The sequence below is a fragment of the Austrofundulus limnaeus genome, unplaced genomic scaffold (genome assembly GCF_001266775.1).
Source record: "Austrofundulus limnaeus strain Quisiro unplaced genomic scaffold, Austrofundulus_limnaeus-1.0 Scaffold329, whole genome shotgun sequence".
Classification (NCBI taxonomy): Eukaryota; Metazoa; Chordata; class Actinopteri; order Cyprinodontiformes; family Rivulidae; genus Austrofundulus; species Austrofundulus limnaeus.
Window position 1 is genome coordinate 294,429 of NW_013952731.1, and position 12,133 is coordinate 306,561.

Here is a 12,133-nt window from a genome sequence, read left to right on the forward strand (position 1 = left end):
GCCTTGGGATTCCCCCGGACGAGCTGGCCCAAGTGGCTGGGGAGAGGGAAGCTGGGTTTTTCTGCTTAGGCTGCTGCTCCCTCAACCCGACCCTGGAYAAGCGGCAGAAAACGGACGGACGGACGGAGAGAGGAGACACTAAAATCTAACATTTTGACATGAAGAGCATATTTGGCAAAAACCTAACGCCCATCATGCAGAGTATACCATCCCCTCAGTGAAGCATGGTGGTGGCAGCATCATGCTGTGGGCAGGTTTTTCATCTGAAGAGACTGGTCAGAGTTGAGGGATAACTGGATGAAGCAAAACTGTTGGAGTTCCTGCTGAAATGGAGCTTCACCTTCCAGCAGGACAATGGGCCTGATGCAAGAACATTTTCGTATTCTTATCATAAATTTCTCTTACTTTTGTTAAAATGAACATGCCACGTCAGATTCAACAAACTCTTCTATCTTCAGGAAAARTGTATAAATGAGCTGCGTAAACTGATGGATGCGTATCAGGTGCTTTTGCACGATGAGAGGAGATTAGCATAATTACCACCCCAAAAACACCATATWAGGATATACGTTTCCTGCCCCACATACCAGGAAATTTTCATTCATAAATGACACCGCAAAGTAAAAAGAAGAACTTTACAAGTTTGGGGACTGAAGTCCTGCTTTCAGAGATCCAGAAAAGAAAATCTGTTATTTTTAGCAGCGTCGGTAAGACCTCATTTTGTAATAACAACGCATTACATCCCTCTCACCCATCTAATCTTTTTTTGCAGAGAAGCTGTAAGCTGTACGGAATGAACAGTTTCCCATCAATTTCTGAACTTTGGCCCGGGGGGTCTGGGGACTGGATTCTTCTGGCCCCCCTAAACTCACTTACTCCTCTGGCTAACAAAACTTGCTCTATGCATAGTGCGTCACAGTGTTGATACAGGGGTGCTCAGCCAGTCGATCGCGATCGACCGGTAGCTCGTTGGCTGGTTCCCGGTAGCTGACGGAGCGCAACCTTCCTCTAATAGCTGAGAGCTGGCTCGTCAGCTGAGAGCAACAGTTGTGCTCCGGCCCGGGACTCTTGTCCACTCGTTGAGTTCTCCGGCAGAAGCGGTGGAGGTGGGAGGTGGGAGGAGTTTACATTCCAGTCTTGAACACGCTCCCTCCGCCCTCCCCAGCACAGCTAACGAGCCGGCTCGTCAGCTCCGCTCACAGACGTAGTCTCGCGAGTTTCGGGTGCGGTGAAACAGCACTCCGAACACGGYCTCGCGAGACTTTAATGTCACGTGTTCACAACAAAGCAGCGAGGCGGGAAAAAAATGAACGAAAGACAGCTAACAAGCAAATAAAAACTTATTATTTTCACCTGGAGTGGGAAGAGGACTCATGTAAATCGAGCGCTGCCTTGGCTTGTCCAAAAAGGATAACGTGGAACTGCATTTCTTTCAAAACAATGCACAAATGCTACAAGATGGATGCCCCCTCCTAAACTAATGTAATGCAGTCCCGTACCTGCCTCAACACAAAAAACACCATGTTTCAACGACGACAAATTTATGAAAGAAGCATTTGATGCTGCAGACGTGCTTTTCCGTGATTTTTAAAATAAAAGTGGCTGCTATAAGACGTGCAGCTGTCCACCAGGATGGATGGATGTGTCCAAATTCGTGTTTCAGCTTGTCAACATAATTATGGTGTGATTTATTTTCAACTAGAAATATCTTCAAACTAATGAAATATAAAGTTATTAGGGAGGAAAATTAGTCTGGATAACAGCAGACTGACTGCACGTAAAATATACGACAGGTCTGGACCACTCGTGAATTTTGTTCATATCTGAAAAAAATCTTACAATACGAGAAAATTGTTGAATGCCACAAGTTCTCCTAAATCACTCGTACGCACAACTTAAGAACRAATCTGTTTGTACAAAAGGTTCTTGCATGAGGCCCAATGATCCTAAACACACTGCTGAGGCAAGACTCTACTGTTTAGAAAGAACGGCCCAGTCAAAGCCTAGAGCTTAGTTCTGTGAGGTTATGGTTAGGATAACCCAGGAGWAACAGGCAAAACTCAGTCAGCAGGTTTGAATTGAATATTAAAGTGGGATATTTACTGTCACACTGCAGAGCAGCGTCTGCGCAGACAGTTTGCACATCTTTCAAACATACTAAATATAGAYACTAAAACAGCGCTGCAAACAGTTTCAAGGTCTGATAAATCGCACTCCAGGTGTAAAATGATTATATCTACTTATTCTCCGCCCAGTATTTTGCACGATCTGCTAATCTTCATATAATCTGCACATTTATGAAGGCAGACTCGCTAAATTTGTTGAGGCTGCTGTTTAGTTCATCATACAGACGCAGTCCTCGCTGCGCACCTTTAATAAAGCCGCTTTGTGTGCTCCATCAGGTTTGCTCATGGTTTTATATTTATAGTAATTGTTGATAAATCAAGACCTGAGCATTTCTAGCCATGCGTCCTTCATCCAAGGGACGCAAAGGTTTGATTAAATCTCAGTGTCTCTTGGGAGAGAGCGATGCACCCATATGAGGCCCCCACTCATTTGGGTTCTTTAGCCTGCAGATGGTTCATAATGTGGCTGCTCGTTTCCTAACCATCTTTTAGGACCAGCTCCTCCTCTGGTCTGTGTCTCCAAGCTGAGCTTCCTCATCACAGAGCACACCCACCCAACCCATGTTAAAATGGGCGGGACAGAAGAGGAAGGAGGTTCTTGAAGAGACAGAGGCCAATTTCAAGGTGTTTAGAAACAGATATGAAGAGAAGTCAAGTTTATTTTCTATTTAAACATAAAACAGCTTTTTAATAACAACTAAAGGTGACATAGTTATTTTATTATGGTATAGTATTTAAATATATGCCTGAGAAACAATATTGCCCCTTTAAAGGCAAGCTAAAAACACTTGTTCACACCGTCTCATGTGTATTAACTTCTACATTTGTACTTTTATTGTTTTTTTGGTGTTTTACCTGTTCTAACCTTTTACTTTGGTTTTATCTCCTTGTAATTTTTCAGCACTTTGTTTAAAAGTGCTTTGTAAATAAAGTTATTATTATTATTATTATTATTATTATTATTATAATTATTATTATTATTATCCATCCCCACTCACCATAACCGGTTTGCAAAAAAATTACTTTCAAAGTTTTAGCATGTTGTATTTATTTCAAGATACAAAMTCAGAAATGGATTTTAAGTTTCATGTTGTAAAGGAAATAGAGAGCATGGATWCTTCTGCAACAAACTGTATTCTTTTTCTCACAACCAGAAACCTTCCCTTTTTTGTTATTTTATTGACAGTTTACTGATGCCTGGGCTCGGTGTGTCACATCTGACTGTTAGCAGGAGCAGGTTGTTTCTAACAGGTTCTTCTTGTCCTTCACAGGGGCTTGATTTTGCCAGTTTCACCGGCTTCATGTTCCTCGGCATATGCCTCGTCCTTCTCACCTCGTTTCCTTTCCTGCGGCTGCTGTACTGGAACAAAAAACTTTACAACAAGGAGTCCATTGAAATAGTTGGTGAGCAGGTGTTTATTTTGATCAAATGAAAGGACGTTTCCCCTCAATGAATTTGTTTTCTTCCAAACCATTTTACAGGAAAAGCATTTTTWAAATCTATTATTCTTGTAAACAATGATTATTAGTCATCGTGGAGCTGAACAGGGTTTAAATAGAAGCAAGAATGTACATTTTTCTTTGGAACAATTGTGCAAATTATAACTTGACAATGACCCATAATGACTACAGTCTGTTTCAAGTAATTTGCACAGTATTGTTTTCAAACTAAGTTTTATCTAGGAAAAATGAGGAAAACAACAGCTCTATTTTTGATGGTGATGAAACTTATTCTGCATCTTTCTCCAGCTCAGAGCCTGGTGACTCACCCAAACGCCTCATCTCAGAAAACCCCTGAACTCTGATGCTCAGCTGCTCACTCTGACTAGTTGGCAGCGATTAAAAAAAATACTTCTACCATTCAAAGTGTAGCCTGCTAGCCCAGGACTTCTTTTTTCTCTAATTGTGCTGTTGAAGAAACTACCTCACTAATTCGGTACACCTCAGTACTTTTGTGTTTCTGTAATTATCCAGCAGCAGAAAAGAAACATGATCCCATCCCTGAAGAGTTAGTGTCTGGAGGCAAACAGAGAAATTAACACCAGAGTGTGTTTGGTTTGAGTTCTTTTATCCTCCGTCCTAAAATCTTTTTTCCCAGCATCCATGACTCTGTGGACTGAAGTAGCCTAATGGAGGAAGCCATAAAACAAAGACATCTGTTGGGAAAAAAATTGGCAATTTTTCTGGCGTAACAATGGTCTTATTATTGTTACTCTGTGAKCCAACAATGTTTCCTTCCCCCTTTTGAGACAATCTCACTCTGGGATCGTTAAACAGAGACCACCAAGCTCCCCGATGACCAACCTCACAATCCTCATTAAAGGAGAGCCTGTTTGGAGCGGAGCTGCCACGCTGAGGTCCACACAGGCTCCAGGAAACGATTGGTGATAACTGAGGGGACTGTTTGGTGCAGCCCATCTTTAAATCCCACCCTGTGGAGCCTCTGCTTTCCCACCAGCAAGTAAATCTGCTCAACCCCCCCCCCCCCCGCCACTCCTGGTAATTGTGCTGATTTGCTTACAGGAATGTTTTTGACTCTTCTGCTTAGATTCTATTATAGTCACCTAGCAACTATCTATAAAAAGAAGCAGCTCCGACCGATATCAACACGAGTCCAGAGCCCTCAGGYTCCATCTTTGTTTGAACACCGGCTGTTCCTGAGCTGGTCAATATGCTCCGATGTCTGGCTGCATTAGTCCCTCTAAGGGGGCTTCTATTGACCACCAATATCATGTCTCTTCCTTCAGCCTGTGTCGGCCAGGCAAAAAAAGCTGCAGTTTGTTGCTGAACTCCATGGGTGTGACTGTTTGGTCCGGGCTCTGAACAGTTTGTCGTGTTCTTCCAGAGCTCAAGCACGAGATCCTGGTTTGGAGGCAAACGGCTCAGCGTATTAACCCCGCCAGCCGAGAGGAGACAGCTGTCAAATGCCTTCTGATGCAAAAAGTGCTCAACCTGGAAAATCTGCTCCGCAAGATGATGAAAACGTTCCAAAGGTCAAATAAAAAGCTGTCACTCACTTTAACCAGCTCTCACAGGAACACAGGTTTTTTTAAGAACCATACATTTTATCATTATCAAAAATAGATTTTAAAAAGTTCTCTTTAACATGTTTTTAATCACCTGTTTCAGAAAGGCAGAAGAAAAATGTTTTTGTTTGGGTCTGCATGTTTATCTGACCTAAACTGTTAACCTGCAAGCCTAAACCAAATTAAATGAAGCACTTCTCTTGAACCCTTTGGAGTAAATTCACAAGCCTAGTCTCCRTGTAACACTCTCARTCTGCGTTTTTAACTTCATCAGTCATCATTTTTGTAACCAATTAGTATTTAGTTATAGAAGGCAAAATACACTATGACCATCATTTCTTTATTTCCAAAGCAGCAGACTGAATGAAAGGTAACGTGATTGGCTACACAGCTCTAGCGTCAGAATGAAGCTCAGATCTGATTGGCTGATTCGAGTCAATCACATGTACATGTATATACAGGTGGAACATGCCACACATTTTGGGCTCTGGAGAGTCTATAGATGAACCCAGTTGATCAAATGAGATGTCAATCAAAAGAAGGCAACCAATGGAATTGTTTGAACAGACTATTATGCAAATTCAAAGTCCCTGGTAGAGAAGGTCAGGCTATAAAGAGGCAGGAAAGCACCAAAAACTGGGAATGTACCACAGGCGGCACATTTAGGGTTAAACATCCACTACAGTTATTAATAAACACAAAAATGTCTACAACTCAAGTTTTTAAATATTGAGCTAATAATTGGTGTGTTAGTAAAATCCTCCTAAACCTATACTTAAAAAACTAATGAATAAGTAATCATTGTACATAAAGGAAGTCATTGACTTTTGAAGTCACTTAAAGATGCCACAGCCAGCTCATCTTGGGAATTAATGACATAATAACTTAGACAACTGCACATACATTGAGGTGAAATTTGATGCAACAGTAATGATATTGTCAAGCTTGTGGTGGAGATTAGACCAAGACACAGACAACATGTGGACACAGAGGAATAAACTAAAACCCTCATATTAAASAACAGCTGGCCATGGCAATAAAACTTACAGTAAACAGAGGGAGAAACACAAAAGCAACCAAGGGGCATGTGAAAGCAACACAATGACCTGCTGAGGTGGTGGCAGCAGGAGACCGGKTATATAGAACAAAGGTAACAGGGTATTAGAAACAGCTGACCTAATTGGAGACTGGGAACAGGTGAGGGCAGCCGACTGACCGAGAACAAAGCTGACTGAGGGGGAACTGAGGGATGGCACAGAAAACACAGAAGCTAAACAGGAAATAAGAGAATAAAACATAAGAATACGAAACAATAAAATACAGACTGAGAAGATCTAAAAATCACAAAGAACCATGAAATATTAACCAAAATACAAGGATCATGACAAGTAAGATAAACTCTAAACACTGCACATTGCATAAATTCTTTGCTCAAACTTTTGTAACAATTGTTAAAGTCAGCTTTGTTTCTCTGTTAGCAAAATATTTCATAAACTACTGTACACAAAAATGACTGACTCAGTCAGTTTTACAGATATTCAACTAAAATCTAATGTTTGTAGGTGATAATTATTCAGAATTACAACATATTCCTCTAAGAACTAACAGATGAGTTGAACACATGAGTTACTGCATGAGTTCATACATACAGTTTTTTAGATTTGATCAAAACATCTATAAATTTATAATATCTCACCATTAAATGATACTAGCTGAGCTTAATAAGCTTCAGTTTTATTGTCTGTTAACCTTTGGAGGCGTTTAAATTAACAAGAGGTTTAAATGTTGTGTTTGACAGACAAATTTCTCAGGAGGATAAAAACTGGGAGCAAAACATCCAGGAGCTACAAAAGAAGGTAGGCTCAGAGTCCCATTCCTGTCTCACTGTAAGTGTGGCACATCGATGCTATCTCAGTAATGAAGTCGGCCGAGTCTTTGAAAGTTCACTTAAGACAAACGCCATAAGACGTGTGATAAAAATCACCTTTTCATATAAGTCAAAAGGAAATGTGTCTTTTTGCTTCTGCAGCACAAAATAACTGACAGGGTTCTGCTGGTGAAGTGTGCCTCCGTCCTCGCTGTGGTGATCATCATGTTCTTCCTCAATTCCTTCGTTCCCAGCATTCACCTTGATCTCGGTGAGTCCTGCACAACCTGATTTCATATCTCCATCAGTTTTTTAAAACATCCTTGAATAGCGTTTTCTGGGTTTTATTTAGCCTTAGGACAAAAATATTTCACCTATCTAATTCACCAGGTTTTACTTAGTAAATTTTTATTCATATTCTTTTTATGATTAAAACAGTGTAGCACTGTGTCTACATCATTTCTCTTTTTACCAGACAGAATTAACTCATAAATGAAGCACAACAGTAGCATTCCTTGAGGAAATACKTATTGCCTTTCCACATGAGTTAAAGTTTTAAATAAATATCTCACATTATCACATCTGTTAATGCTCAGAGTAAGTGATGAGGATGACTCTCAGCTGCCACCACACTAATATTTATCTYGTGATCTGTCAAAGTCAGAGTTTGATCTATTTTCATGTTTGCTAAGGTTGATAAACCGTGACAGCCACAAATCCAGGTTAGAAAATGATTCCTTTGTACCAGACCATACTTTAAACAGCACAAGGCCAACCAWAGTGCTGTACAATAGACAGACACAACAGAAGTTTAAATTGCAGGAGATTTCAAAAACGGAGCATTTATRTAACAGTACGCATAGAACAGAGTGATGATACACAGTGAGGTTTTGCACCATCTCACTCAGACTCAACGGCAAGGGAGTAATTGTGTGTTTTTCAACGAGACTTGAAGACAGCGAGGGAAGAGGACTGTCTGACGTGGTAGATCATTACACAGTTTTGGACCTGCTACAGAAAAGGATCTGTCACCTCAGTTTGAGACCTGAGTTAGGGACCTTCAGAAGTAGCTGACCAGCTGATCTAAGAGAGCGCTGTGGGACAAGTGGATGCACTAGATTGTAGATATACATCCGGTTATTACTTTGTGAAAGTTTCATAAAATCCCTGATGTGGCTCGAGATATTTTTCTAACAGACAGACAGAAAATGTTAATTTCAACAATTTATGCAAAACATTTCGCACACTCTGTTGCTGCTCAGAGTACATGTTGGAGATAATTTTCAGCTGCTATTGCATTCAWCTGTAGCTTACAATCTGTAAAATCGTCTTATTTGTTGAAATTTTGTGTTTTCTGTGCATAATTAGCTCATGTAATAATTACTTTCTAAATGTTTTAATAAAATCCACCCTCTTTTCATGGCTGTGGCTGATAGCTTTTAGCTATTTAATACAAAATTTGTACGGGACTCGTGTAGCTGTGGTATCTTTTATAWTTTTTTTTCAGTTCAAATATTCCTTAATTTGATGCTTCTTTTTTCTGCCTTTCCATCCATACTGCAACAAAAATCTGAACTCACTGCATGTCTGTAGCACAGATCACTTCTTCAATATGACCCACCGTTTTCTGCATGGTGCAGACAGAACAAAAGTCAGTTTTCATGCTTAAGGCATGGGCTAACACGTTTTATASTGAACTTTGAAGTGATGAGAAAAAATGCATTTATAGTTTCAGTACCAGGTCTTCTCAAAGATACACTGTAAAAAATTAAATGTTGGATTTACTTAACCATGTTATGTTACCTGGTTCCACTTAACTGAGTTGAGTAAATTCAAAGCAATATACCAGTTTTTTGATCAAAGAACATGAGCATGTTGCTTTGAATTTACTCAACTCAGTTAAGTGGAACCAGGTAACATAACATGGTTAAGTAAATCCAACATTTCATTTTTAGAGTGTAGATGAACACAGCTGTGATGTATCACTTTATGACACATGTAGGTACAAAATGTTAAACAATAATTTGCACAAGAGAGAAAAGGTCATTTTTAAGGATGCACAATATGTCAGCATTAACATCGGTATTGGTCCAATAAGTGAAACTGGGCTGATACTAATGTCCGAYATTGATTTCACTTTTTATCTTTGTGTTTCTGTTTTGGGAGGGGAGATGGTCGGTCAAGTTGTATCTATTTGATCATGATAGTGACAGTGACACTGGTTGTTTTTTTTACGGTATCAAAAAAAGACACGTATGTACGTGAGTATACAATAATTTGTATTTGTGTAATATTGGTAAATTAAAAATAAACAAAACAAAAAATAATTAAAAACAAGCTAATGAGGCAGCAAAGGTACTCACAAAAAAAATCACTGAAACAAAATATTGGGAAACACAACCCACGGACGGGGACTAACAGAACACAGAATAGAAAGGTACGCTGACAAGAGAGAAAACTGAACTGAAGACACGGCCATCACAAGGGAGAAACAAAAGACTGAGTGATATCTGAACTTAGGGAAATTAATGTCATAGAGATAAAACTGATAACACAAGTTATACAAGAAACTAGAACACAAACCATGAAAAGAATCAATCTAAAAGATAAAAGATAGGACTAAATAAATGACAGAAAAACACAGATCCTGACAGTACTCCTTCAAGGGACAGCTTTTGATGTACCTAAACGAAACCTCTGATTGGTGGACAGATGGGGAAACTACAAGACAGAGGACACAAAGAAAAACACAAAGATCAATAAACTACAAGTCCAAAAGAAAAAAAATACCCTGGGTATCCATCCAACACGAAGGAGGGTATCAGTATTTCTGATACTTTGTGAAAGTACACCAAATGTGTCTGGTAAATATTTTTAAAACTAGTGAATTTCAAATCACTGCTTCATAAAGAATATGAGACATCAGAGTAAATTATTGATGCATTTTAAACACAGATGTGTTTTGATGTAGCGTCCTTTTTTATTCTGTTTATTTATTTTATTAATTCCTTAACCAGGTGAAACCCTACTGAGATCGAGATCTCATTTGCAAGAGGGATCTGGGCAGAATTTGCAACCCACAACCTGGTTACACAAATATAGAACAAATTAAAACACATACTGTAYACAATTTAAAAACAGAAAACAGTCCTTATTTACAATATAGCCGAGCTAATGCAACAGAAAAAACAAACAGAGAATACAATCATATAAAATATGTGAAAATAGTGTTTTAAACAGTAAAAAAGAAAATAAAACACTATTCAAATAAACTATTGTTTAATTATCAAGAACTACTATAAAAATGAAAAGGTGCATCTTAAATTGTTAACATGAAAGTAGTGAACATGTAACATCTACAGACTGAGTGACTGAATATGTGCTGCTTACGTATCAACCAGGCAGAAGAAAAAGTAAAGCTGCATATAGTTTAGATGAGATTACAATAGTTTAGTTACTTTCCACTGTGTTCCTGTTAATGATATGCATTACCTGAAATGACTGAAGTATCAAAGTATTGATATTTTAATTTTAGAATCAGTTTTAGAGTATAAAGTTCTGGTTTTCATATTTCAGTGTTGACCTGCACATCACTAAATAGAACACTATTAGAAAATATTTTGTGAGTTGTGATGAAGAAAGCTGCACCAGAATATCACTAATGTCAGGTTATAAAGTTTGCTCTGCAGATGAGCACGAAACCTACTGGCTGTCACTTCTCATGACTCCAGCTTTATATGAAAGTGTGTAATGACAGTGGTATCTTCTCTCTCTGATATCTGCGACTGTGTTGTCTCTCAGCAGATGACCTTAACAGCATCTCATTAGTTTAGATTGCTGTATCCACCTCCCCCGAGGTCACTTTGTCATCAACAATGGACAGTTAATTACAGGCAGCGCTCAGGTTACCGCTCTGCGACATTTATTAAATGGGAATGACCCCACAGCAGCGTGTTTTCTGTCTCGCTAGAAGGACAGACACCAGTTCAAACATAGCTCTCATTAATGTATGCAGGTCACAGTCAGGGTCGACTGCAGCTGCAAGCCCGGTCTGTTCAGACACAGTTTCAAAATTAAACCTCGTTAAAGTTTCATTAACTCCATATGTTGTGATTTAATTGCACTTTGATTATTGCCTGATCGTTTGGGTCCTCCTCTGACTGTGGTTCAGTGGGTTACAACTGTAGATATGATGAAATCGTTCTTGATCCTTTTGAAGAAATGAAAAACACTCAGCAGACGCAGTTATTAGGAAAAGTAAATGCAGGATTTAAAGAGGTAAATTCATTCTTTTTAATTGGTTAAATCTTCCTTTTTGCTTATATTCCTTAAATCTTTGTCAGCATGTAACCCTTCACAGCTCCTAATCTTAGATCTTTGTCGTATTTATTCTGTTTCTTTTGTGGCTTTTGTTGCTGCACATTTCTTGTACAATATTCTGTTGGCTCAGCTGATTATTTAATCTATCTTAAAAAGGTTTGACTCATCTGAAAGCTTTTTTTTCTCACTTAAGAAATCTTCAGGTTTATTTTCCTGGCTGTTAAATGGAAGCAAATTAAAGTTACAGTAAAGAGTCAAAAGTGTTTTGTTTTAGCACGTATTTAAAATAAGATAAAATTTTAAAATAAGGTCATAAAATAAAATTAAAAATAAGACAATTTTTTTAAAACAACTTTTTCTTTCACAAAAGCTCTTATTATTGGCTGGATGCATATAATAACTTCAAACGTCAATGAGTGTATTAAATGAAATTTAACCTAAAATAAATATACATGTAAACATGTATGCTAGCCTGGTAAAAACCATCCCCCATGGACTCTGTTGAAGTTTAGAACAACTGGATCTGATTTCACCTAATTGCTAACATTTGGTCATGACATACTGTATGTAGTGAGCCAGCTCAACCGTGAAGGAAGCTAAGCTAAGAAGCTAATAGGAAATTGTGTGCATTGTAAACAATCATCCCCTACTGGGAAGAGAGAAGTACAAGAGCTGAAAGAGATGGCTGTAAATGAGAGCTGCAGGCTTTGTGAGACAAATTTAATTTATTTGGAAGTCTTAAAGGGATCCCCGATTAGCTGTAACATTAGACTTTATATGATAAACATATACTT

At 38.6% G+C, this 12,133-nt stretch overlaps 1 protein-coding gene across 1 annotated transcript in view; it reads left to right on the forward strand.

Annotated features, from left to right (window-relative positions):
* The window catches only part of oca2 (oculocutaneous albinism II), a gene marked incomplete in the record, with an annotated part of 101,344 nt that overhangs the window by 40,189 nt on the left and 49,022 nt on the right, over window positions 1-12,133 (forward strand). The window contains 4 exon segments of the mRNA XM_014022428.1: window positions 3,398-3,530; window positions 4,972-5,119; window positions 6,951-7,008; window positions 7,182-7,290. Coding sequence (XP_013877882.1) covers window positions 3,398-3,530; window positions 4,972-5,119; window positions 6,951-7,008; window positions 7,182-7,290 — 448 coding nt within the window.